The 27021-nt window shown below is 37.7% G+C and overlaps 3 protein-coding genes across 8 annotated transcripts in view; 1 reads left to right on the top strand and 2 right to left on the bottom strand.

Moving 5' to 3' along the window:
* The window catches only part of GTF2E2 (general transcription factor IIE subunit 2), an 87336-nt gene that overhangs the window by 51893 nt on the left and 8422 nt on the right, over positions 1 to 27021 (bottom strand). For all 3 annotated transcript variants that reach the window (XM_044936249.1, XM_044936236.1, XM_006076201.3), the window contains one exon: positions 8864 to 8955. In XM_044936249.1, coding sequence (XP_044792184.1) covers positions 8864 to 8955 — 92 coding nt within the window. The remainder of the gene's footprint in view (positions 1 to 8863; positions 8956 to 27021) is intronic.
* Positions 4986 to 8838, bottom strand: LOC102396449 (WASH complex subunit 3). The gene has a single exon (XM_044936550.2). The coding sequence runs from the start codon at positions 8344 to 8346 to the stop codon at positions 7768 to 7770; it is 579 nt and encodes a 192-aa protein (XP_044792485.1). The 5' UTR covers positions 8347 to 8838; the 3' UTR covers positions 4986 to 7767.
* On the top strand, positions 11442 to 18204 carry SMIM18 (small integral membrane protein 18). Of its 4 annotated transcripts, none has more exons than XM_044936631.1 (3): positions 11442 to 11534; positions 17346 to 17424; positions 17871 to 18204. In XM_044936631.1, exon 3 carries the CDS (start codon positions 17908 to 17910, stop codon positions 18202 to 18204), a length of 297 nt encoding a protein of 98 aa, XP_044792566.1. In that variant the 5' UTR covers positions 11442 to 11534; positions 17346 to 17424; positions 17871 to 17907. The 4 variants fall into 4 exon arrangements, with proteins under 4 accessions (XP_044792566.1, XP_044792510.1, XP_044792535.1 ...); XM_044936575.1 differs by having other exon boundaries at positions 17346 to 17443; XM_044936600.1 differs by lacking the exon at positions 11442 to 11534 and adding an exon at positions 13550 to 13619 and having other exon boundaries at positions 17346 to 17443.

The raw sequence follows: 27021 nt of genomic DNA, 5'->3' as shown, positions 1-27021 counted from the left end.
ATAACTAAAGGCTGATTATTAGAGATTAGAAGATACAAACACACACATTTAGAAAGAGTAACACGATTTAACACATGCTTGCTTCATAAACATTTATTTCATTTTTAACAATGCAATGTAACATGATGGCAAACCACATATTTTTTTTAATTATTGTAAAAATGAACAAATTTCTTTTCTTATGCATGTAATTTAAAACTCAACTACCTTAGTAGTAACTGTTAGTATACATTCCATACTATATTCCTAAGTGATTACTACTTAAAATATTAATCTGTTTATTCAAACTTAATAGTGAAAGATAATAAGATTATTAGACCTTAGAAGATGGCGCTCATCTTCTCCCGGGAGAACACCAAAATCTCAACTAGCTCCTGCACAATCTTCAAGAGGAGAATATTGGAACACACCAAAAAAAGATACACTATGTCCAAGGGCAAAGAAGAAGCCACAGCAAGATGGCAGGAGGGACACAATCACATTTAAAATCAAATACCTCATACCCGCCAGAGATGCCTGCAAGTCACAAACAAAACCTTGTCCGCACCAGAACCAGGGAAAGAAGCAGTGACCCCGACAAAAGACTGAGCCAAACCTGTGAGTGTTTCGGAGTCTCCTGCGGAGGCATGGGTCAGCAGTGGCCTGCCATGGGGACAGGGGCTCCGACAGCAGCAGTCCTGCGAGGCGTGACGTGTGGCACAAGTCCTCTTGGAGGACGTCACCATTAGTCCCTATAAACATAGGGCCACCAGGAAGGCGATACCCAAACTGGAGAACAATTATAACAAAAAAGTTCTCGCACTGTTGCAAAAGTTCTAGGTCCCACAGACTTCCCAACCTGGGGATCCAACAAAGGGCCTGAGAATCCCCAGGGAATCTGACTTTGAAGGTCAGCAGAACTTGATATAGAACTTGCACAGGGCTGGGGATACAGACTCTTGGTGGGCACAAACAAAACGGTGTGCTCATCAGGACCCAGCAGAAAGGAGCAGTGACCCCACAAGAGACTGAGCCAGACCTGGCTGTGAGTGTTTGGGAGTCTCTGGAGGAGGCATGGGTTGACAGTGGCCTGCCATGGGGTCAAGGACACTGACTTGCTGGCGTAAGTCTTTTTGGAAGAGGTCAGAGGTCACCAATACTGCCATTACCCCTACCATAATTAGGCCTCAGGCCAAACTAAAGGGAGGGAACACAGCCCTGCTCATCAGCAGAAAACTGAATTAAGGATATACTGACCAAGGCTTTGTCCACCAGAGCAAAACCCAGTTATCCCCACAGTCAGTCGGTCCTTTCCATCAGGAAGCTTGCACAAGTCTCTTATCCTCATCCATTAGAGGACAGAATAAAAACCATAATCACAGAAAACTAGCCAAACTGATCACATGGATTACAGCTTTGTGTAACTTAATGAAACTATAAGCCATGCCATATAGGGCCCCCCAAGATGGACAGGTCATGGTGGAGAATTCTGACAAAACGTGGTTCACTGGAGAAGGGAATAGCAAACCACTTCAGTATTCTTGCCTTGAGAACCCCATGAACTGTATGAAAAGGGAAACAGCTGTGACACTGAAAGATGAACACCCCACCCCCAGCTCAGCAGGTGACCAACTGGCTACTGGAGAAGAGCAGAGAAATAGCTCCAGAAAGAATGAAGAGGCTGAGCCAAAGCGGAAATGACACACAGTTGTGGATGTGTCTGGGGGTTAAAGTAAACTCCAATACAATAAAGAACAATATTGCATAGGAAACTGGAATGTTAGGTCCATGAATCAAGGTAAATCAATGTTAAGTCCATATCCAAGGTTTGGTTGTAGTCAAACAGGAGATGGCAAGAGTGAACATGGACATTTTAGGAATCAATGCACTAAAATGGATGGGAACGGGTGAATTTAATTTAGATGGCCATTATATCTACTACTTGGGCAAGAATCCCTTAGAAGAAATGGTGTAGCCCTCATAGTCAATGAAAGGGTCTGAAATGCAGTATTTGGACACAATCTCAAAACCGACAGCATGATCTCGTTTCAAGGCAAACCATTCACTATCACAGTAATCCAAGTCTATGCCCCAATCACTAATGCCAAAGAAAATGAAGTTGAATGACTCTATGAAGACCTACAAGACCTTCTGGAACTAACACCAAAAAAAAGATGTCCTTTGCATCACAGGGAACTGGAAAGCAAAAGTAGGAAGTCAAGAGATACCTGGATAACAGGTAAGTTTGGCCTCGGAGTACAAAATGAAGCAGGGCAAAGACTAACAGAGTTTTGTCAAGAGAACCTGTTGGCCAGAGCAAAAACCCAAGAGATGACTCATGGACACATGGACATCACCAAACGGTCAGTACCAAAATCCGACTGATAATGTTCTTTACAGTCAGAGATGGAGAAGCTCTATACAGTCAGCAAAAACAATACCTGGAGCTGACTGTGGCTCAGATCATCAGCTTCTCATTGCAAAATTCAGGCTCAAATTGAAGAAAGTAGGGAAAACCACTAGCCATTCAGGTATGTACTAAATCAAATCCCTTACGACTAAACAGTGGAAATGACAAATAGATTCAAGGAATTAGATCTGACAGAGTACCTGAAGAACTATGGACTTAGGTTTGTGACACTGTACAGGAGGCAGTGATCAAAACCATCCCCAATAAAAAGAAAGGCCAAAAGGCAGGTTGTCTGAGGTTACAAACAGCTGAAAAATGAACAGAAGTCAAAGGCAAAGGAGAAAAGGAAAGTTATACCCATCTGAATGCAGAGTTCCAAAGAAGAGCAAGGAGAGATAAGAAAGCCTTCCTCAGTGATCATTGCAAAGAAATAGAGGAAAACAATAGAATGGGAAAAACTAGAGATCGCTTCAAGAAAATTAGAGATACCAAGGGAACATTTCACGCAAAGATGGCTCTGGTGGACAAAGCCTTGGTCAGTATACCCTTAATTCAATTTTCTGCTGATGGGTGGGGCTGTGTTCCCTCCCTTTAGTTTGGCCTGAGGCCTAATTATGGTAGGGGTAATGGCAGTATTGGTGACCTCTGACCTCTTCCAAAAAGACTTACGCCAGAAGTCAGTGTCCCTGACCCCACGGCAGGGGGGGGTCACAAAACTCTGCCCAAGAACATTTCACACAATAAAGGACAGAAACGGTATGGACCTAACAGAAACAAAAGGTATTAGGATAGTAAGAATACACACAAGAACTATACAATAAAGGTCTTAATGACCCAGATAACCATGAAGGTGTGGTCACTCACCTAGAGCCAGACATCCTGGAATGTGAAGTCAAGTGGGCCTTAGGAAGCATTGCTATGAACAAAGCAACTGGAGGTGATGGAATTCCAGCTGAGCTATTTCAAATCCTAAAAGATGGTGCTGTTAAACTACTGCACTCAATATGCCAGCAAATTTGGAAAACAGTGGCCACAGCACTGGAAAAGGTCAGTTTTCATTCCAATTCCAAAGAAGAGCAATGCCAAAGAATGTTCAAACTATCACACAATTGTGTTCATTTCACATGCTAGCAAAGTAATGCTCAAAACTGTCCAAGCTAGACTTCAACAGTACATGAACCAAGAACTTCCAGATATATAAGCTGGATTTAGAAAAGGCAGAAGAACCAGAGATCAAATTGCCAGCATCTGCTGGATCACAGGAAAAGCAAGAGTTCCAGAAAAACATCTACTTCTGCCTCATTAACTATGCTAAAGCCTTTGTCTGTGTGAATACAACAAACTGTGGAAAATTCTGAAAGAGATGGGAATACCAGACCACTTTATCTGCCTCCTGAGAAATCTGTATGCAGGTCAAGAAACAACAGCTAGAACTGGACATGGAACAGACTGGTTCCAAATTGGGAAAGGGACATGTCAAGGCTGTATATTGTCATCCTGTTTATTTAACTTACATGCTGTGTACATCATGCAAAATGCTGGGCTGGATGGAGCACAAGCTGAAATCAAGACTGCTGGGAGAAATATCAATAACCTTATATATGCAGATGACACCACCCTTATGGCAGAAAGTGAAGAGAAACTAAAGGGCCTCTTGATGAAGGTGAAAGGAAAGAGTGAAAAACCTGGCTTAAAACTCAACATTCAAAAAAGTAAGATCATGGCATCCAGTCCCATCACTTCATGCCAAACAGATGGGGGGAAAAATGGAAATAGTGACAGACTTTATTTTCTTAGGCTTCAAAATCACTGCAGATGGTGACTGCAGCCATGAAATTAAAAGACACTTGCTCCTTGGAAAAAAAGCTATGACAAACCTAGACAATGGATTAAAGGTGCATTTAATTTCATGGCTGCAGTCCTCCTCCGCAGTGATTTGCCAACAAAGGTACACAGAGTCAAAGTTGTCAAAGCTATGGTTTTTCCAGTAGGCATGTAGAGATATGAGAGTTGGACCATAAAGAAGGCTGAGAACCAAAGAACTGATGCTTTTGAACTGTGGCACTGGAGAAGACTCTTGAGGGTTCTTTGGACAGCAAGATCAAACCAGTCAATTCTAAAGTAAATCAACACTGAATATTCATTGGAAGGACGGACGCTGAAGCTGAAGCTCCAGTACTTTGGCCACCTGATGCAAACAGCTGACTCACTGGAGAAACCCTAATGCTAGTAAAGACAAAGCAAGAGGAGAAGGGGATGACAGAGGATGAAATCGTTGGATGGCATCACTGACTCAATGGACCTGAGTTTGACCAAACTCCGGGAGATAGACAAGGACAGGGAAGCCTGGCGTGCTACAGCCCATGGGGTCACACAGTGTTGGGCGACTGAGCAACTGAACAAAACAACAGTAAAAGATATTTAATGATAAAAAAATAAGTTTGATATATACAGTTGGCCCGACAGTGGAAACTAGTTTTATTAACCAAGAAAAAATTTCCATAAATTGAATATGCTATACCTTCCACATGACAGCTTTGGCAAAGATATATTTATAAACATAAAAATATTTCATTAAAAATTGCATTGGCAAAACTGTTGAAACTAATATTTTTATTTTTCAACTGCTTCTGAATATATGATTAACAAAAGTGCCTAAACAGAGAAGAGGAGGAAACTGATATAACACTTATTTACTGAGTCTTGGTAAAACTTTTTTTACATACATCGTAGAACTAAACAAATGGTTAAGGACAAGGTAACAAATTATTTGGCTAATTAGGTGATTCCCATTCTTCTGCATTCAACAAAACTGAAGGAGGACCTAATATTAATAGAATTGTCAACTGAGAAATGCTTGATGATAAGTCACTATGTGATTTTTGGCACACAGCTTGGAACGTTTTCTACCACAAAATTTCTATTAGGATGAACATATTTATATCAACATTTTTATTTTTCAGCACTACAAAATCTCAAAATAAGACCAGAAATCGATGTCAAATCCTATTTAATTCTATTAATAAATATTATCTCCAGATATAAGAACCACAGATATAAGAAAGACAGCTCCATTTATTTCATTAAAAATGGATTTCTGTTGTATAATTATTATATACAAAGTGCATTTTAATCAAAATTTTAATGTATTTATGTTATTCCAAGCAACTATGTGGTAAGAATAATTATAACTCAAACCAGAAAATATTTAAGTCTTATGGTCATAGGGAAAACATCCCTTATTGCATATACATAGTGCCATGACAAAGGAGTTTGATACACGATCAACAGAAGATTCCTGAACACTAAAATATGTAAAACTTGCATAAAATTTGGCAGGAGTAACAGAACTACCATACAAGTTGAAAGGGAAAATAATTAAAATTTCCAACCACTCAAGTTTGTTTTTATATTTTAAAAAAATGGCATTTAGATTCCCTAAGATAAATTTAAGAGTGCTATATTTTATTTAAAATATTAAAATATGCCAGCAATTTCATCCCGTGTCACTATGTATACTTTTGTTAAAACAGAAATAGACAGACATAGAAAACAAACTTATGGTTGCCAAAGGGGAACACAGTGAGTAGCAGGGAGGTGGGCAGGGAGTAACAGGAGTTTGGGGTCAACAGATACACACTATCATATATAAAACAGATAAACAACAAGGACCTACTGTATAGCACAGGGGACTTTATTCAGTATCTTACAGTAAGTACCCTATGAGGGGAAACCCAACCGAATCACTGTCACACACCTGAAACTAATACAAACTGTGAAAGTGAAAAGTCAGTCACTTAGTCGTGTCCGACTCTTTCTATCAGGCAAGAATACTGGAGTGGGTTGACTGTATTTCATTTAAACAAAAATTCTGCTGAAAAATTATACTTATCAATTCAAATATGTGCAAAGGAACACACAGTTTTTCAAAACTGTTTCAGGGAACATTTGAGTAAAAATTTTAAGATCGCTGTTCTAGATTAACAAAGCTATAAAATGAAAACTGTTTTAGCAAGATACCGAAAACATGAGATTTAAATGTCAGTCTCCCTCAAAAGGCTGATAGCCTCAAGGGCATATATTCGTCTGGGTATTCATACTATTCGTGCCATGATTAGCATATAGTATTGTTCAGCGGCAGAGTCATGTGCAACTCTGCGACCTCATGGACGGCAGCACAGCAGGCTTCTCTGTCCTCCAGTATCTCCTGGAGTTTGCTCAGATTCATGTTCACAGAGCTGGTAATGCTACCTAACCACCTTATTCTCTGCTGCCCCTAACAGGATACAGTACAGATACAGTAGTTTTAATAATTGTTTACCATGTGGGGGAATGGACGGATGGAATTAATGAATATTAATTATGAGAGTATATTACTCAACAATGGGAAATTACAGATTTCTACCAAAAATCAAATACAAACCACAGATTTCAGATATAGCCAGACAGATACCAAGTTCTCTTAAATTACGAAAGAAAAGCCTTCACATAAATCTGATTTATATACTAAGGAACAAACAGCTAAAACATGAAATAACAACAAAAATATCAGTAGTATTTTCCATGACTTTTTTCAAGAGGTGCAAGCAGTAACTAAACAGAATATGAGTTTGGCAGACAAAGAGGTTAAATCTGAAATCACTTAACCATTTTAGCTAAATGAAATTTCACTTTGATACAGTAAGTTCGGGTTCAGAATTTTTAGTAAAGCCAAAATGTTGTATCATCAAAACTTCAAAATCTACTTCAAAAAATACTAAATCTCCCATAAAACATTAAATTCTAATCCTTTTGAAGTCAAAGCTTTTCTAAGACCCTCCGTAAATCTTGATTTTCCCCCTCCAAGATGCAGAAAAGCCACCACTACCATCTCCCTGAACTGTGTAGTGTTCTGTGTTTTTTTTGTTTTGTTTTTTTTTTTTTTTTTTCACAAAAAATTTCAATCCAGTATTACTGCCAGAAATTTAACAACTCTTATGATACAAGTGTACATAATACTTTTCATGCTAAAGTATTCACAAAAATTAAATCATTCACTTTGCCAAATTCACTTTTTTTTTTTTTTCCCCTGCATTGAGTCTATTTTTGATCACTAACCTCACACTGACTTCATTCTACATGCTCCTTGCATCTCTGAAATACTCCATCTTGGTACTTTATTTAGGCTATTCTATTTCTCAGCAGGGACCTTTATTTTGGTAACAATACATACTGCCAGCTTATTATAAACGCTTTATTTATTTTTTAACACAGAGGAAGCGTGGTGGCAGATCTGTAGCCACTTGATGTTTTTATAACTAAGAATTACAGTTCAGGCTCTCTTATAGAATGTAAAGGTGCACTAACACATGTATATGTAATTGTTCTGAAAATTAAGCTTAGTCACTAAAAGAAGATTCGCTATCTGAACTTTCTTCTGTGTTTTTTTCACCTTCACCATCAGGCACTGGAGCATCTGGCCTCTCAAGAAGATCTGGATCTAGTCCTTCTGATATCATTTTGTTTCTTATTGCCATCACTGGAACACCCACTTGAACCATTTTGAGATATCGGGCATATCTTGGATCCTTGGCTACAGTTAAGATATTTTCTGGTGTTACTTCACTTTCCTGTGGTCCAGAGTCTTGTAAACTGTTCTGTGATTGCCCTGAAGTGGCTTCAGAATGTGTTCCATTTGTGATCCTAGTGACATTTACAGGAGATACTTCAAATGTGACATCATCTAGGCCCGGGATAGATGATAACTTTGCATCTAAAATATTGAGAGTTGTTTCAATCTGCTGGATACGAAGAGAAAGGTCTAGTTTCTCCTCACAAACTGTAGAAAATCGGTTGAGGAACTGTACAGTGTGCACCACAAACTGGTTTAGAAATGCCACCGTTCTTTTCTGTTGAATAGCTGGCACCTTAGTCAGGTCTATGCCTGAACCCATGAGAGGAAGCCCATCCTCATCCATCTCCTCAGCGGGCGGGGGACTCAGGGCTCACCCCCAAACCCCTCCCAAGCCCGGCCCGCCCAACCCGGTAATAGCATCCAAACGCCTCTCCTAGTCCACCGTGTAGTGTTTTTTACTTCTCACCATCAATGGAAGATCCTGTAAATCATTCACATTTTTTCATTGGTTTCGCCAACAGGTATTGACTAATTAAGAGGTGGCTATCTCTACTGCCTGAGCACAATTTTATTAAGTGAAATGGTGGGCTCACACTGTGTACTTCAACTACCGCTCTGCAATGTAAATAAAATATACTTAGATGACTCACTGCAAAGCTAACTTGCTATAATGTAAAAAGCTTGAAGCATTAAATATTTTTTTAGTTTTGCTGAGGTATAATAGGCATACAAAAACCACATATTGAAACATACAATTTGATAAATTTTGACATGTATATACAAATTTACTTCTGAAAATTCCAATCCCCCTCTTCCGAGCAAAACCAAAAGAATTTTTGTTAGTTGAGAAAAGTACTTACCTTCATGTAATTCACAATCTTAGCCAGAACGCCAAACTTATATCCAGAGCTTCCTGATAGAGCTTTCAAATTAAATGATCCATTGCTATGATCTGAAAATGAAGTTCAAAAAACAATTACAACATTTTCATTAGATGTGATTATCTACTTTTAAGCAGCTAAAATGATTTTAAATCTGGTAAAATATTTATTGAGTTCTTCTATCTAGAAAACTCCACCCTATGAAATTTTGGTGACAAATTCAAAATCTTTGCATGTGTAGTAACTATTTTCTGAGGATGGAAACAAAGTACAAATACTCCAAAAGCATTAAAATATATTTCTTTTATAAGTACCTTTATCTCACTCCTTCCTTAAGTCTGACTAGATTTCCTCCAAAATTACAAGTTAGGTTTTTTAAACAAGACGACAATACAAATCACAATCTGATCCATGGTGCTTTTCTAACAACCTTAAAACCATGAGAAGTGAGTAGATTACTAAGGGATAAAAAGTTCAATTTATCACCAATTACATCAATTTCTGCTTATCAAAATAAAACAAATAGGTATTGATCAATGGGAATTAATAAAAAGTATGATCCCATAACTATTTTAAAGTCAACTTCAGAGATATATTGGAATAAAAAATGTAAGCAGTACCACTGTATAAACATGAAGACTTTAAAATGATGGCAGCATGATACAAGGAGCAATTTACATAGATCATTTGGTTCAGAACATATACCATTCTGTTGCATATTTACAGGCAGAAATCTGAATGCTACCATTACATCACAAACCCATTCTATAGATCATAGGTAGCAAGAGTGAAAAATTCATAAATACTAGGAAAACATTTTAGAAGTACACATTCTATTAGCAAGGAATCAGATCACATGCTATAAAGTTCCCATGTGGCTGATCCACAATGGAAGAGGTTAAATAAAAGCGGAGAGAGTCAATTTCTGGCACCAGTTTGGTAATAATAATTTAAACAAAAGAATGCATTAGAATAACCGCAAGTCAAATGGAACAACTGTCAGAGATCCAAAAGAACAGCTTCTAGAAGGCAGCATAATATTCCTCTGAGATTAGTTAGTGAAAAGGCTTTATTGAATATCATTTTTTTTAGACTAAAATGAAACCTCATATGCAATTTTCCTTTAAGAATAACTGCTACAACTTTAATGAAACTTAACTGACACATTAAAGTCTACTTTATGTTTTCTGAAATAATATTAAGAATGCCTTACAGGTGTGCCTTCACATTTGCTATTTCAATTATGAATTACTTCCTATGTAATTTTCATTTTCCCAAGGTGTTCAGGACACTCATAACCAACAACAGCAACTAACCTTCACTGAACACTGACTACTGCCAATAATCATGCTAAAATGGTTTTCTCATTTAATCCCTCCCAGAAATCCTATTTAAGAGGTTTTTACTGTCTCATTTTAAACATAAGAAAACAGACTAATAAGTGGCAGACTAAAGATTCCAATCCAGTGGTAAACTGTGATGTGCCTGGTATAAGAATCATTAGTTACCATTTAACGCAATTATTCCATTTCCAACTGGATATTTTTTCAGAATACAGGAATTCATAAATACATATTTAGTGAATTCTTATTAAAGTAATACATTCATCCTATAATACTAAATAAACAACCGGGAAGACTATGAATAATAGCTAAGGACAATGTGCTAAGGATAAGCACCATGCAAGTAATAAGCAATCATGAAGCATATAGAGTTTTGTTTACCATAAGGTCTCCAGTGTAATAAATATTAGTTGACTGAACAAATGAAGGTAATAAGATTATTTCCACATACTCCTTTACTGGTCTTAGAAACAAATGTGACTTATTCAAAATTTTAAAAAATAAGTCTGCACAGCAAGCACTAACCCAATCGGCTGCTGTTCTAATAGCCACTCTCACAAATAAAAACCTTGACCGTTACACTTAGACCACAACTCTAATAAACCATAATAGAAACATCATTCTATCTCTATAAACATCCAACTGAGGATTCTTTTGCAATTTAACTTTCACAGACGGTTTTTTTAGTATCGCTGATGTACCTACCGAAGTTAACCCTCTCCCAATTAGTAGAGATAAAAACCTTTTTTCTTTTTCGTCTCCCTCAGAATTTCATACAAAGCAAACTACCACATGGAAATAATCACTTCCAAGAGTCAGGTTCATATAAATGGCAAGTTGAAAGAAGAGAAAAGAGAATATCACTTATGAGAGTCTATGCACAATTTGTGGAGGAAGCACCATGCTGGAGAACCTGGACTGCTGGTTTCCCAGGTTACTGTCTCTCTCGAGATTAGCTTCTAGCCTGAGCACTTAAATAATCACTGAAGGATCAAAAATTCTACAGCTAAACACTAAGGAATCATCAATTTGTTACTAACTCACAAATTCTTATGCAGCAATTTAGCTTAAAAACAACAAAAAAATTAGGCCTAAAGAGGGGGTGACAGTTGAGAACCCAGTCCGCTCTAGTCAAGTTTATGAATGATTTACTCAGGGTGGCAGGACTTAATGCAAATGAACACAGGGGAAACTGTCAGCTGCCCTGCGGTTCAGCCAATAGAAGCGCAGCTCCACCTTAGCTGTGCGCTGGACTGCACTACAAACAGACGAAACCATCGCTTCAACTGCAGCCTTTCAGACGAGAGGTAGGTTTCTGAAATCTTTTCATTTAATAATACATGTTCTTATGATACAATGTAAATATTTTACCATAAAGCCCAAGCAGAAAGCTTTGTTCCTACTGAAGACCAAAAAACCTCTATTCTTTTCATTGTCTGGTAGGATTTTATTATGAAAATATGAAGACTGCCTTTGCTATTTGACAAGCACCCTTACCATCTGTGCCTTAATGGAAAATTCATGACATTTTCTATGAACCTGATCTATATCCAGACCTTAGAGTAAGCCATATGCATTTGATATTAAGAGATTACTTGCAAATTTAATTTTCTCTGAGCTATTTCATTTCAGCAGTTTGTTCTGTCTTAACAAAGGATTTTTCTTAAAGAAGAATCTAGACTAAAAGCAAACCCAGGATTAAAGCTTTCTGATTATACATACAAATTTAAAGCATTTATATTAAAGTTTGTTATATTTTAGAAAATGAGAGAATATATTCAAAATTGTTTTATTTAAGTGTACATGCAGAGAAGGCCAATAATCACACTGTGATTTTTATATAAAAATAAAAAGACCACAAAAGTACCATTTACTAGGTTGCATTATACTGTAAGCAATGAGATGATTTTCAGAGCTAGAGCTTTAGACTTTCATACATTTTAATTAAAATAATTTCCTACAGTCAAATTTTAAAGTCTGTATTACTGTAGCATGTAAGTCATGCTATTATTAAATAAAAATCTAATGTTTAATTTTTAGATGCCACAGAAATATGTATTTATTACAGTATTTCAATATAATGTTATATTCTTAAACTAATCTTCAAAAATAAATACACAGTAAGTCTTTTTGATAAACTACATTTTAAAATGAAAATATGTCCTAAGAAGAATTGGTTAAGGGAGGGAGGAGGGTACCTTTTGAGGTAATAAGATTAGTTTCATAGCTCAGAGCCATCATTCATGTCTACTCAGAATTAGTATCAACTTGCTGACCAAATTTCAAATCCTATATGAATCTGAAATATTCAAGCATGAAAATTTAACTATTTTGTAAATGCTAGAGTTCTAAAATATTACCTATATATACTGACCTAAAGATTCAACTTTTGCCCTTTTCTTTGCTGGTAAATCTATTTTGAATTTTAAAGGTTTTTTTTTCATAATTTTTATTCCTTCTGTAATAATCAGTGTTCCGCCAGCATGAGAAAAGTATCCCCTACAAAGCCCAAAGGTTGCTGAAAGAAGATTTCTCCAGACTCAGTACAATGTGGTTAATTGCTTAGGAAATATTCTTGCTTGCTACCCAAAGTAAGAGAGCTCAAAAACAGTCTCAGATCAAATACAAATAACTGTCAAATAGAACAGTTAACTCGTAACTCAAACTTCAGACAGAAACTCCTGCCTCCCAAACTGTCTTAACGCTATAATCAGCCTACGTCTGGCTGGTAACTGTCTATAGTTATACGGATGGAGGCTCATTGCCATTTCACCCAGCTAACTAGATACATGGCCTACCCCAGACAGCTCCAGAGTTGGGCGAGCTAGTCTATATGTAAAAGCTATAATGATTAATCGATCATATTTCAAAGGGATATGCTTTTAAAGGCACCAGAAAATTCAATTCAAGGGCTTTTCCATAAATAGAACAAAAGCATAACTTTATTTCAATCTGGCAATTCAAGGGCTCCAGAACAGTTCCAAGTCCTATACCCATAAGTATCTCACTAGGGCCTTAAAATGGGAGGAAAACTAGGTGAAGGGAATTTATATTTTAAAAAACTAAAAATTATCTATATAATTGTATATATATGTATAACAGACTGTTCCCAACTTTGACTGTTTTCTCTCACTTTCTCTAAGGCATGTTTACAGCATTTGCTTCATATAAATTAACATTTTAATTTCAAAAACAGTATCACAATACAAGAAAATCCTATCGGTAAATGACTTTCTACATACCCGCGTGCGTGCTAAGTCGCTTCAGTCGTCTCCGACTCCATGCGACCCTATGGACTGTAGCCCACCAGGCGGCTCTGTCCATGAGATTTTCCCGGCAAGAATACTGAAGTGGACTGCTATGCCCTCCGCCAGGGGATTTTCTCAACCCAGGTATCAAATCCATGTCTCTCACGTCTCCTGTATTGGCAGGCAGGTTGTCTACCACTAGTATCACCTGGGAAGCCCCTCTACATACATATCTAATTACGTCTAATTCATCAAAAATTTAGATTTTAACCTAAACACACAAAATTATTAGAGTTTTAGTGTACTATTTCATAAACCACATTACATGTAAGGTGGAAAATAAATCTATATTACAGGGTTTACTTTTTCCAGGTTATGCCCAGAAGCTAACTAAAGGGTGAATGTTCTGAGTTGCTCATCAGTTAATCAACACATTCACAAATGGCAAACTGCCATCATTCACAACATAAGCCTGCTATGTATATACTCTGAAAACTGCTTAGATACCCATGGCAAAAAACTTACAGGTACCCTTGGAGGTGGCATATACGTCTATCCATAGTCACCATTCCAAGAATAATTATTATAAGCATGTTTGCATGTGGATAAAGTATGCAGTCTAATCAGTCACGATGCACTAATTCTGTTTTAGAAGTAATCTAAACACAATAAACTATTAAAAGCCAAAGGCAAGGAGTACTTTTGGCTTTGAATAACTACATTCAAATGGTTCAAAAGCCAAAAGATTATAACAAGGTACACCTTGACAAGTTTCACACACATCCCTATCACCTGACTCTACTCTCCAACCAACCCTACAAGTAATCATTGTTATTAATTTCTGTATATCCCCAAGATTCCTGTGCAGATACAATCAACTAAAAATACATATTATTTCCCTTTTTCCTCCACATACTGGCCTGCACTTTGTTAACAACATATCCTAAAGATCTTTCTGGATCACTACAGTTGCGCATTCACACGTAACATTCGATTGTGTGACTATACTGTATTAATATAACCAGTAGAACAGCTTAACGACAGGTACAAGTCAGCCTCAAGTAAGTGAATGTAGTGTGTATCTCTCTGCCCCCTTCTCTCCTCTCCTTATCTCTCCCATTCCATCTCTTTCCCTCCCTCCCGCTCTTTTTTTCTTTTTTAAAGGGAGAAGGGGACCCGAAAAATTTTTAAGCAGTTCACTTGTACCTCAAAAATAAACAGAATACAAAGTTCCTTAAGCCAACTTTCTAATCATTCTAAAATTTCATTTTGAAATAATAACTTAATTATTAAGTCTCTATAATTTCTCCCCGGTCTTAAAAAGTCACCACAAATTTTAAAAGAGTTACTCAAAATAAATTAAAATACAAAGGAGTAAATTCAGTATAATTTCAACCAGGTTTGACTTATACATTTTACACAGCCAATTTCTAGGAGAAAAAAAAAAAAAATTAAAAGTTTGATATGTTAGGGAGATAAGATTATAAATGATATTTTTTAATTTAAAATTGCTAGGATAACGTTTCTGAAATCAGTCATGAAAAACAGAAGTTTAAGTTAATGATCAGGATAGGTTAAATCTGAGAGGTAAAACGAGGAAACTGCCTCACTCTGCATCTTCTTCCCTCCCCTGCCGTGATTCTCCCTGCAGTCAGTTCTAATGTCAGATTTAGACATTTCAAACGCAATTTCCAAATTTTATAAAGGAATCACAACCTGAAAGGCCTTAACACAACCTGAATCACAACCTGAAAGGCCTAAGGAATACTCTCCTCTGTGCTGGAGAGGGCTAGGCGGGCCAAGGCAAAATTACTAGATAGGGCTCAGGCAATTCTCCCTGTTTTTACGCATCCACATAAGACACCCCTACCCCGATTTCCCCAAGGCCTTCATCTTCTTCCTCTCCCTCTCCTCTATTCGCTCTGCTTTTCAAAAAGAACCTAAAACTCATTCATACTGAAGCAAAAATAACCAACAATCTGTGTTACCCCTCCAAGGAATATCTGCATTTTAGCAGTGCTAAAAATTCAAAAGGATTTTTTTTCATTATTCAGGAATTTGTGCACACGCATACATGACACTACTCTTATCAGCAAGGCTGGGTCAAAAGGAGGTAACTTTTGTCTCCATTTGAGTTAGCTTCTATAGGTTACTTGACTATTTGTGTAAAAGGTGCTAAGGTCAGAGGCAGCGACCATGCAGAGGAGGAAGGGTAGGCTATCGGGACCTTCACATGCACAACGCCAGCGCACACTGTGTTCTACCTGAAAAGTGCCCGCCACACACCAGACGTGACTGATACTCCCTGGAGCTGTGCAACGCAGAAACCCTGCCTTCTCCTAGGGTGTACTTGGAAAAGACAAAACCAAAAGATAAAAGAGTAACTTTGAAAGGCTGGGTCTCCTGACATAGTCTGAAATCCCACTGGACAGAGGAGCCTAGGCGGGCTACAGTCGCAAAGAATAGGGGTAACAAATCAAACAGTAGAACACAACTAAGGGACTAAACAATAACCACCACAAAACTGTAAGTTAGCAGATACCCATGTGCCAGAAAATGTATTTTTGTATCTCCCATAAGCAATTGATTCAATTACTGTCCATTAGTCTCCTGTCTCTCATTTCAAGATGAAAGGTCACCAAGCATCATAAAACAGAAGGATTCTTAAATCCAACAAGAAAAAATGAACTTGAACCTTTACTTTTGCCCTCAGATCATCAATTTAACCTTCAAAATACACGAAAGAAGAAAGGAAGGAACCAAGTCCATCCAGAGGTGAAATGACTTGTCAAGCAAATCAGATTTAAAAAAGAAAAGGAAAAAAAAAAGCTTAGAAAATATTAGTTTATTAACAGCAAAGTTTTAAAGTTATATTTATAAGGAAAACAGAGAAATCTAAGGAATTGAACTGTTACATTTGAGGGGGCAAGGGGTTTAAGCTTTAATCTTTTTTGAAAATGATACTGCAGTTATATTTAAAAACAGAGTCCTCACCTCTTAAGATATACATACTGAAATATTCCTAGATGAAGTGACATGATGTCTGGAATCTGCCTCAAAATATTCCATGGGATGGAAGTGGGCAGAGGTATAGACTGGCCAAGCGTTGAGAAATGAAGCTGCGTTATAAGTATGGGGGTATTTATCATACACTTTCACACTACCTTGGAATTATCTATAAATGAAACATACTCTCACACACAAGTTATTTCTAGCACTTAGAAAAGTATTTACTACATAGCAGGTAATCAATAAACACTTGTTTACAAGAATAAAAGTCTACTTACAACTATGTAGCAAAAAAAAAAAAACACACTAAATAATTCATTTCTGTCATAAAAGAAAGCATAAAACTGACAACAGTCACCGAATTAGGGAAGTGGGACTCTGGGGTTTTTTCCTCTCATTTCAAAGTTCCTTAGTATTTATGTATTTTAGAACTTCTTTCAAAAAGCTTAAAAAGATTATCTTTGAAGATTAAGATAATAATAAGTCATTTTTTATTTTTAATACTATCAAATCTTCAATCCTTATGGTCCCACTTAAGGCCCAACCAGTATCAGGTCAACAGGAGCAAAGCTCAATGTAAGAATAGTGAAACTTTAATTCCCTGGCTAATTTTGTGAAATGGAATAAAAATTTAGCAATACATACCTGTGGAATGCTGAATCTGCCTGTTTTTTTTCCTTAACTATTCCTGTCCGTAGGCCATTTAAGTATTATGAAACATTTAAGACTATCATATGCATATATATATATATAAATCCTAAGATTAAGGTCTCTTCATAGGCAACTTTAATCTAAAATTGTATTATCCTTATTCTGAAAACTCATTATTTGGCTTTTCTTTCTCTACTATTTTTCACTCAGCCATTATTTCCTGATTTACATCACCTGTCTCAGAAGTTTAAAGGCGTGGAACTAAGACAGACTACACTGAACCAGGAAGGTGAGAAGGATCTACAAGGGTATGAGAAAAGCTTTTCTGGGGGCAGTTTGAAGAACACAACTCTAAAATGCTAAGTTTTGGTTTTGCCTTTTTTTTTTTCTTTTAGATAATAGTTCTGTGACTTCTGCTCTAGTCAAATTTTAAACCAATTCAGCTGCCTTTTTTCTCCCTCCATTAGCAGTTAATTTCTATATATGAATCTTGAAGATAAACACTTGTCTAACAAATGATCTATATTAAAAAAAAAAAAATGGTGTGGTTTATAGAATTTTATACTCTATAAACAGAAATATAGAAAAATTCAAGAACACCATTTTGGTATTAATTCTGACAGAAAATAAGGAAGATTCATGCAGTCTATATAAACTAACAAATCTTAGAACTGAGATTTTAACTGACAAATTTGTTGAGTTTGGTTACATATATTCATTTTCTACCTTCTATAGATTCAAAGGACAGATATAAGAAGTAGAATCTCTAAGAATGGCCTCACTGAGCTCCAGCCTCTGGAATGAAACCACTACCTCTGTTTATCAGTACCTTGGTTTTCAAGTTCAAAAAATTTACCCCTTCCATGATAACTGGAACACCGCCTGCTTTGTCATTCTGCTTTTATTTATATTTACAGTGGTTTCTTTAGTGGTGCTGGCTTTTCTTTATGAAGTGCTTGATTGCTGCTGCTGTGTGAAAAACAAAACCGTAAAAGACTTGAAAAACGAACCAAACCCTATTAGAAGTATGATGGACAACATCAGAAAACGTGAAACTGAAGTGGTCTAGTACTCTACACGGAATGAACAAAAGCTCTGAAAACAGTCTTCAACTACTGAGAAAAAAGAAAAATTTCTGAGACCAGCTGTTATAATATCGACTATGAATAATTAAAAGATTTCTACTAGAAGGGAAAAACAAGCTAAATATGCACTTTTTGTGTCTGTATCCATTTCATTAAATATACAATAAAACTTTGACAAATGTGAGTAATTGACCAACCTGTTTTAAAATGACACTTCAGGGAATTCCCTGATAGGCCAGTGGTTAGGACTGGACGCTTTCACCACCGTGAGCCTGGGTTCAATCCCTGGCTGGGGAACTAAGAACCCACAAGCCGCACAGTGCAGCCAAATAAATAAATTTTTAAAAATAAACTAAAATGACACTTCAAAAACTGGATTAGATTCTTAGAATTCAATTCTAAGAAGCATTAAGAGGTAAACTGAAAAACAAAAGAAAGGCTAATGATCCCAAAATAACTTACACCTAAACAAACCATGTGGACTAAAGAACAGTACTGTCATTATTGTGTTTTGATAATTAAAACACTACTTAAAATGCTTATCTAAGTCCAAAGTAAAATACTTCCACATACATGTAAGACCCTACTTATTAAGCAGCAATATTTTCTAGTTAGTTACAGACAACTTTCATAGTTTTAAAGACTTAAATTTTATGTAGAATTAGTGTGAAAGACTCAAAATATTCAGCAAGGTCACAAGGACACTCGCATACACATTTCATAAAACCGACTTACTCTTTAGTAAGAAATTCATGATCTAAGACAAGCTATTTTCAAACTGAAACTCACTAGCACACCTCCTAATCTCATTTCTTAAGCTTGTCCTTTCATTATGCCTCTCATACTCACTCTCTCAAGAACTAAGATACCCAATGCAAAAAAACTGCTAAAAATGTCAAAAGATAGGATCACTTAACACTTGTTAATATGGCAGTTTTATTTATTGAAATGCCAAAGGCTATATAGTATTAAATTTTATAACCCTGATACTATTTCGCTACAAGCCATGAGCAAACCAAAGTATGGTTTTAACTCCTACAACTGCCCTTAAGCCAGAAACATCACCTCTGGAAATTTATTCTGAGAAATTAGTTCAAAAGAAAAAAACTCAAGATACAAAGATGTTTACAATAGCATTATTCAAAACAACAACATAAAATGGAAGCAACAGCCTGTCACTAAATGCGTCACATCAACTTAATAGATTAAGAAGCTACTGAAAATTATGGCAAAACAGAAAAAATTTGATATGTGAAGTGAAAAATAAATATCATTTTCAATTTAAAGAGCCCTACATGCCAGTCTGAAATTGCTTATCCAGAGTATTTATTTATTTTAAAGTCTTTACTGAATTTGTTACAATATTGTTTCTGTTTATGTTTTGGGTCGCTAGGCATGTAGGATCTTAGCTCCCCAACCAGGGATTGAACCTGCACCCACCCCTGCACTGGAAGGTGAAGTCTTAACCACCAGACCACCAGGGAAGTACCTAGAGTATTTATTTTCTATATTTTTCTTCTAACGTTAGAAACTAACACAAATCACATAATCAACTATCAAAGGACTTCTGAAACTTAGATATACAAAATATTTTGGTAACCAGGAGCAATTCGGAGCAATTGTTAAAACCACATTTTCATAAACTGAAAAACTTGGGGTCCATGCCATAGATGGGAAGCATACAGGTCCTTTAATAACCAGACTTTTTGACCATGAACACTATCTTTTCCCTACCTTACTCTGTAATTTATTTAACTCGTTCAAAAAAATGAATGCAATACGTTCAAAAAGCACGTATTGCGTGCTTCTCTGTGAGAGTGATTAGGTTACAACAGCAAACAGGTAATCATGGCTCAGTGGGTAAAGAATCTGCCTGCAGTGCAGGAGACACAGGAGATGCAAGTTCAATCCCTGCATTGGGAAGATCCCCTGGAGGAGGGCATGGCAACCCACTCTAGTACTCTGGTCTAGAGAATCTCCCATGGGGAAAATCCTATGGACTCAAGAGCCTGGCAGACTACAGACTGCAGCCCACAGCCCAAAGGGTTGCAGAGAATCGGACATGACTGAGCGGACTAAGCATGCACAATCATGTAATTAGAGTAGCACAAACAGCTTTGTCAGAACAGGGAGTGCTGTGGGAACTGAAAGGCTAAACAATGAACACAAACTGGCAAGTGGAAAGGACTTTTAGGCTGAAACCTAAAAGAGAAATAGGAGCTCACCAAAGGAAAGAGGGAAGGAGGTAAGAAAGAAAGTTCTGTTAAGAGGAAATACTATGACCAAAGACCAAGAGGCAAAAGAAAGCAAAGCATGTTGGAGGGGCTCCAAGCCAGTGGCACTAGGACCTAGGGTAAGAACACTGAGGTCAGATTCATCAGCGGAAAATCACTGACGGAGGTAAACAGAATGGCCAGGAGAGAGGCGAGCCCAGGAGACCCAGCAAGCAGCTGACCGGGCAATCCCGTGATAATGACCCAGGTTAGGGTGCTATGGCAGTCTTTGCTGTTTACACCCAGTATTTCAAGCTCCCCTCTCATTCAGCACATGGAAGTGGTGGGGTACATAGCCCTGTGATGAGGTCTGGTCAATGAGCTACGAGAGGAAGTGATATGTGTCACCTCCAAGTGCTAGTCTCTCAGCTGTGTCCAACTCTTTGCGACCCCATGGACTGGAGCCCACCAGGCTCCTCTGTCCATGGGATTCTCCAGGCAAGAATATTGGAGTGGTTGCCATTCCCTTCTCCAGGGGATTTTCCTGACCCAGGGATCAAACCCAGGTCTCCTGCATTGCAGGCGGATTCTTTATCATTTGAGCCACCAGGGAAGTACAAACCAGAGCATTTAACTGCCAGGCAAGATTTTCCAGAGTTCTCTTTCCCTCAGTCATTGAAACCAACAACATTTGATGTATCACCTACTATGTCAGCTTGGGTCCTTGAGTGACTACAATGAGTTAAGACCCCTGTCAACACATGACAAACATGTGATATGAAACAGAAACAAACCTTCGCTGTTTTAAGCTACTGAGATTTTGGAGCAAAGATATTCTTGCTCAGACGTTCAGTCGTGTCCAACTCTGCAACCCCATGGACTGTAGCCCGCCAGGCTCCTGCATCCATGAGGTCCTCCAGGCAGGAATACTGGAGTCGGTTGTTGCTGGGGACCAGCCCCGGCTGATCCAGGGTATTTGAAGGAGAGACGGCATCGGTGATTTATTTAAATATTAATTAGAGACATAAAGAGTAATAGAATGAGGATAGCTCAGTAGGAAAATTCAGTGGAGAAAAGAGGCTGAGTAGCTTGGTTTACGTGGAAAATCAATATAACCTGTGACACCAGGTTAGCTCTGACCACGGAGGCTGCAGGCACCCTCTCGGATAGCGGAAGGTGCCCCACCTTAGACACCTTCTCGAGTGGGTCTTAGAAGCCCAGGCAAATAAATGGTCGCAGAGGACCTCCGCGCTCCAGATGGAAACTTCAGCCAGAAATTGAGAAAAAGAAAGAATGACATGGGAAGACCAAGCTTTGGTGAGCAAGGCCCGTAGCTTTATTTTCAACAGGGGCTTTTATACCCTAAGTTGCACATAGAGGATAATAGGGGATGTGAAATCATGCAAAGTCAGCAGTCTTTGATCCTTATCAAAAACTAGGGTTTCTTTCCTGCAAATTTATCGTATACAAATGGTTTAGGTGATTTACATCATCTTCTGGCCAGAAGGCCTATTAACATTTTATGACTCTTGACAAAGGTTTGTCAACTGTAAGACTTATTTTCTCTAAGAGTAATTATTTTAAGGTTTAGCACCATCCTCCAAAGGTGTTAGATAAAGTTGCAATCCTATAGGGCAGAGGTGCAGTAGGTTTACAACAAAGGAAAGAATTTATTACCTTAAGGGTCTAAAGTTGCTAACACCAAGGCCACTGCTTATTTTTTCTACATACCAGCTATATTAATTAATACACATTCAAGGATACAATACAGGGGATGTGGAAACTTGGCAGCAAGCATTGGCTCATCAATGAAATCTTTTACTAGTTTTATTTTATTTTATTTTTATTTATTTATTTATTTTAATTTTATTTTTTTTTAATTTTATTTTTAAACTTTACATAATTGTATTAGTTTTGCCAAATATCAAAATGAATCCACCACAGGTATACATGTGTTCCCCATCCTGAACCCTCCTCCCTCCTCCCTCCCCATTCCATCCCTCTGGGTCGTCCCAGTGCACCAGCCCCAAGCATCCAGTATCGTGCATCAAACCTGGACTGGCAACTCGTTTCATACATGATATTTTACATGTTTCAATGCCATTCTCCCAAATCTTCCCACCCTCTCCCTCTCTCTCAGAGTCCATAAGACTGTTCTATACATCAGTGTCTCTTTTGCTGTCTCGTACACAGGGTTATTGTTACCATCTTTCTAAATTCCATATATATGCGTTAGTATACTGTATTGGTGTTTTTCTTTCTGGCTTACTTCACTCTGTATAATAGGCTCCAGTTTCATCCACCTCAGTAGAACTGATTCAAATGTATTCTTTTGAATGGCTGAGTAATACTCCATTGTGTATATGTACCACAGCTTTCTTATCCATTCATCTGCTGATGGACATCTAGGTTGCTTCCATGTCCTGGCTATTATAAACAGTGCTGCGATGAACATTGGGGTACACGTGTCTCTTTCCCTTCTGGTTTCCTCAGTGTGTATGCCCAGCAGTGGGATTGCTGGATCATAAGGCAGGTCTATTTCCAGTTTTTTAAGGGATCTCCACACTGTTCTCCATAGTGGCTGTACTAGTTTGCATTCCCACCAACAGTGTAAGAGGGTTCCCTTTTCTCCACACCCTCTCCAGCATTTATTACTTGTAGACTTTTGGATCGCAGCCATTCTGACTGGTGTGAAATGGTACCTCATACTGTTGGTAGCTTGATAGGGATTGCATTGAATCTATAGATTGCTTTGGGTAGTATACTCATTTTCACTATATTGATTCTTCCAATCCATGAACATGGTATATTTCTCCATCTGTTAGTGTCCTCTTTGATTTCTTTCACCAGTGTTTTATAGTTTTCTATATATAGGTCTTTAGTTTCTTTAGGTAGATATATTCCTAAGTATTTTATTCTTTCCGTTGCAATGGTGAATGGAATTGTTTCCTTAATTTCTCTTTCTGTTTTCTCATTATTAGTGTATAGGAATGCAAGTGATTTCTGTGTGTTGATTTTATATCCTGCAACTTTACTATAGTCATTGATTAGTTTTAGTAATTTTCTGGTGGAGTCTTTAGGGTTTTCTATGTAGAGGATCATGTCATCTGCAAACAGTGAGAGCTTTACTTCTTCTTTTCCAATTTGGATTCCTTTTATTTCTTTTTCTGCTCTGATTGCTGTGGCCAAAACTTCCAAAACTATGTTTATTCTGACAGTTTCTAACTCTCTGAGAGGCTCTAAGCTATTTGAATATCTTAAGCTTCCAGTGCCTCTCGAGGCTGGGAGACTGTAAACAATCGTATGCATAGCTGTAGGAGTCCCGGTAAACTTGTCAGGCGAGTTAGAGAGCTATCTGAGGGGTTTGGATTTAAACACTCCTAATGCCCAGGAACTTATTAACTGGAGCTGTAAGTTAACTCTTTGTCAGAGAGAGCGAGATGGTGGTGGGGGACAGCCCCCAGTAAAGTCAGAGGTGAGAGCACAAAGCAATAAAGTAGGCAGACTCTGGTTTTTTGGGGGTAGATGCTCGAGAATATCCAGGGGGACTCCTGAGGCTCGACCCCGCCTTTGTGTATGCCGAGCCTCCTTCCTCATGACCTTTGCCATGAGTGGAGTGCCTCTCTACGGCTCCCAGCAGGTTGTCATTTCCTTCTCCAAAAGATATTCTTAAGTAGATAAAAGAGACTAGTTCTAAGAGTAGATTTCTGCTAATGCTTAAAACAGTTTCTAAAATTTTGTTCGTGCATGTGTGTTTAGTCAGTCATTTGTGTCTGACTCTTTGAGACCCCATGGACTGTAGCCTGCCAAGCTCCTCTGTCCATGGAATTTTCCAGTCAAGAATACTGGAGTAGGTCGCCATTTCCTTTTCCAAGAAATCTTCCCAACTCAAGGATCAAACTCAAATCTCCTACGTCTCCTGCATTGCAGGCTGATTTTTTTTTACCACTGAACCCCTTTTGGGAAGCCCAAAATTTTCTTTACTATGAATTAACTCAATATGAATTTCATTAAGGGACTTTTGAAAGTCCAGTGGTTAAGAATCCATGCTCCTTATGCAGGGGCCATAGGCAGGATCCCTGGGGGGCACAAGAGAGCCAAAAAATTAAACTTAAAAACAAAAAGAATTTTGATTTAAAATTTAACTAAAAGAAGAGATAGTCAAACCTAATGTATGTGCTAGTAAGAATGATAAACCTGCTTTGATAGAAAGATTGGCTTTGCTTTAACATCAGTTAGTAAAACAGTCTGAAAACCACGTAAGATGACATCAGTAAAGATTACTACTGCTATACTTTGAAGGAGGTAAATAATTTCTGTTGTGAACTAAGTTACACTGATCTAGTTCTCTAAAAAATAATAAGAGTAAACTAAACCCAAAATAAGCAGAAGGGAAGAAATTATGAAGTAGAAATAAATAAAATTTTAAAAAACCAGAAAAACAGAGAGAAAGCAATGAAACCAAGAGTTAGCTTTTTATTAAAAAAAAATATCAACAAAATTGGCAAACCTTTAAGCGAGACTAACCAAAACAAATAAACAACAACAAAATTCCTAAAATCAGAAACTAAAGCGGGGAGGGATAGCACTACTGATCATACAGAAATCAAAGCATTGCCAGGGAATAGTCTGAAAAACTCTGGACAATGTAGATGATGAAATGGACAAACTCCTAAGAAAGACACAGAGTACCAAAATTAACACAAGAGGGAACAGAAAATCTGAACAGATCTATAAGAAGAAACTTCTATGAAGAGCATCCCACAAAGGAAAGATCAGGCCCAAAAGGCTTTCCATGGGAATTTTATCAAATATTTAAGAAGAAATTTTTATCAAACCTTTCCAGACAACAGAGGAAAAGGAAATACCTCACAAATCATTTTATGGCCAGAAATACCCAACAGGCACAAAAAACTACAGACCATATCATATCCCTCATGAATAGAGATACAGAAATCCTGTACAAAACATCAACAAAGTGAATCCTACAACAAAAAGGATTACACACCACAGCCAAGTAGAATTTATTCCAAGAATATACGGTTGGTTTAACATTTAAAAATCTATTAGCATAATATCCACATTAATAAGAAAAAGAACAAACATGTCAATGGATGCCAAAAAAGCATTTAATAGTAGCCACTACACAGTTATATTAAAAGTTCTCAACAAACAGAAATAGAGGGGAACTCCCTGCAGCTAACAAAATATTACAACATGAAAGACTGAATGCTTGCCCCCTAAGATTAGGAACAAGGCAAAGATGTTCACACTTACTACTATTAGTAGCCAATATTGACAAGAAAAAGAAATAAAAGGTATTCAAACTGGAAAGTTGAAGTGAAACTTCCTATTCACAAATGCCATTATCTTACACGTGCTTGTGCTCAGTCACTAAGCCGCACTGACTGTGCAACCCTGTGGACTGCAGCCCACCAGGCTCCTCTGTCCATGGGACTTCCCAGGCAAGAATACTGGAGTGGGTTGCCATTTCCTTCTGCAAGGGATCTTCCTGACCCAGGGACTGATCCTGGTCCCTGGATTGGCAGGTGGGTTCTTTACTGCGGGACCACCAGGGAAGCCCCAATCTCACATAATCCGTAAAACTTCACATAAAAAAAAAACTAGAAATAATGAGTTCAGCAAAGTTGCAGAGTTCAAGATCAATGTACACAAATATAGTGTATTTCTAATAGTAGCAATTAACAATCCAAATACCAAATTAAGAAAATAATTTCATTCACAATATCAAAAAAAAAACATTTAGAATTTAATAGAGCAAGACTTACACATTAAATACTACAAACCATTGCTGAAAGAAATAAGAAACCTAAACAAATGCAAAGACAGCCATATTAACTGGCTGCACGACTTACTATTGTTAAGGTAGCAATTCTCAATGCAATCTCCATCAAAATCACAGGTGACTCTCACAAATGAAAACAAGCTGATCCTAAAATTTATGTGGAAATGCAAAGGATCCAGGAGAAACCAAAACAACCTTGAAAAAGGTAACAGGACTGAAGGACTTATACCTCCCAATTCCAAAATGTTACCAGAATGCTACAGCTATCAAGAGACTGTGGTACTGGCATCAGTTCAGTCCAGTCGCTCAGTTGTGTCCAATTCTTTCTGACCCCATGGACTGCAGCACACCAGGCCTCCCTGTCCATCACCAACTCCCCGAGTTTACTCAAACTCATGTCCATTGAGTCAGTGATGCCATCCAATCATCTCATCCTCTGTCGTCCCCTTCTCCTCCTGCCTTCCTTATTTCCCAACATCAGGGTCTTTTCAAATGAGTCAGTTCTTCACATCAGGTGGCCAAAGTATTGGAGTTTCAGCTTCAGCATCAGTCCTTCCAATGAATGTTCAGGACTGATTTCCTTTATGATGGACTGGTTGGATCTCCTTGCTGTCCAAGGGACTCTCAAGAGTCTTCTCCAACACCACAGTTCAAAACCATCAATTCTTCGGGGCTCAGCTTTCTTGATAGTCCAATTCTCACGTCCATACATGACTACTGGAAAAACCATAGCTTTGACTACACAGACCTTTGTTGGCAAAGTAATGTCTCTGCTTTTTAAT

The sequence above is a fragment of the Bubalus bubalis genome, chromosome 1, assembly GCF_019923935.1.
Source record: "Bubalus bubalis isolate 160015118507 breed Murrah chromosome 1, NDDB_SH_1, whole genome shotgun sequence".
NCBI lineage: Eukaryota > Metazoa > Chordata > Mammalia > Artiodactyla > Bovidae > Bubalus > Bubalus bubalis.
Note: the sequence above shows the minus strand (reverse complement) of the source record. Positions and strands in the feature narration are given on the sequence as shown.

Coding starts and splice junctions, on each gene's coding strand:
- LOC102396449 (XM_044936550.2), bottom strand. CDS start 8,346: ATGGATGAGGATGGGCTTCCTCTCATGGGTTCAGGCATAGACCTGACT.
- SMIM18 (XM_044936631.1), top strand. CDS start 17,908: ATGGCCTCACTGAGCTCCAGCCTCTGGAATGAAACCACTACCTCTGTT.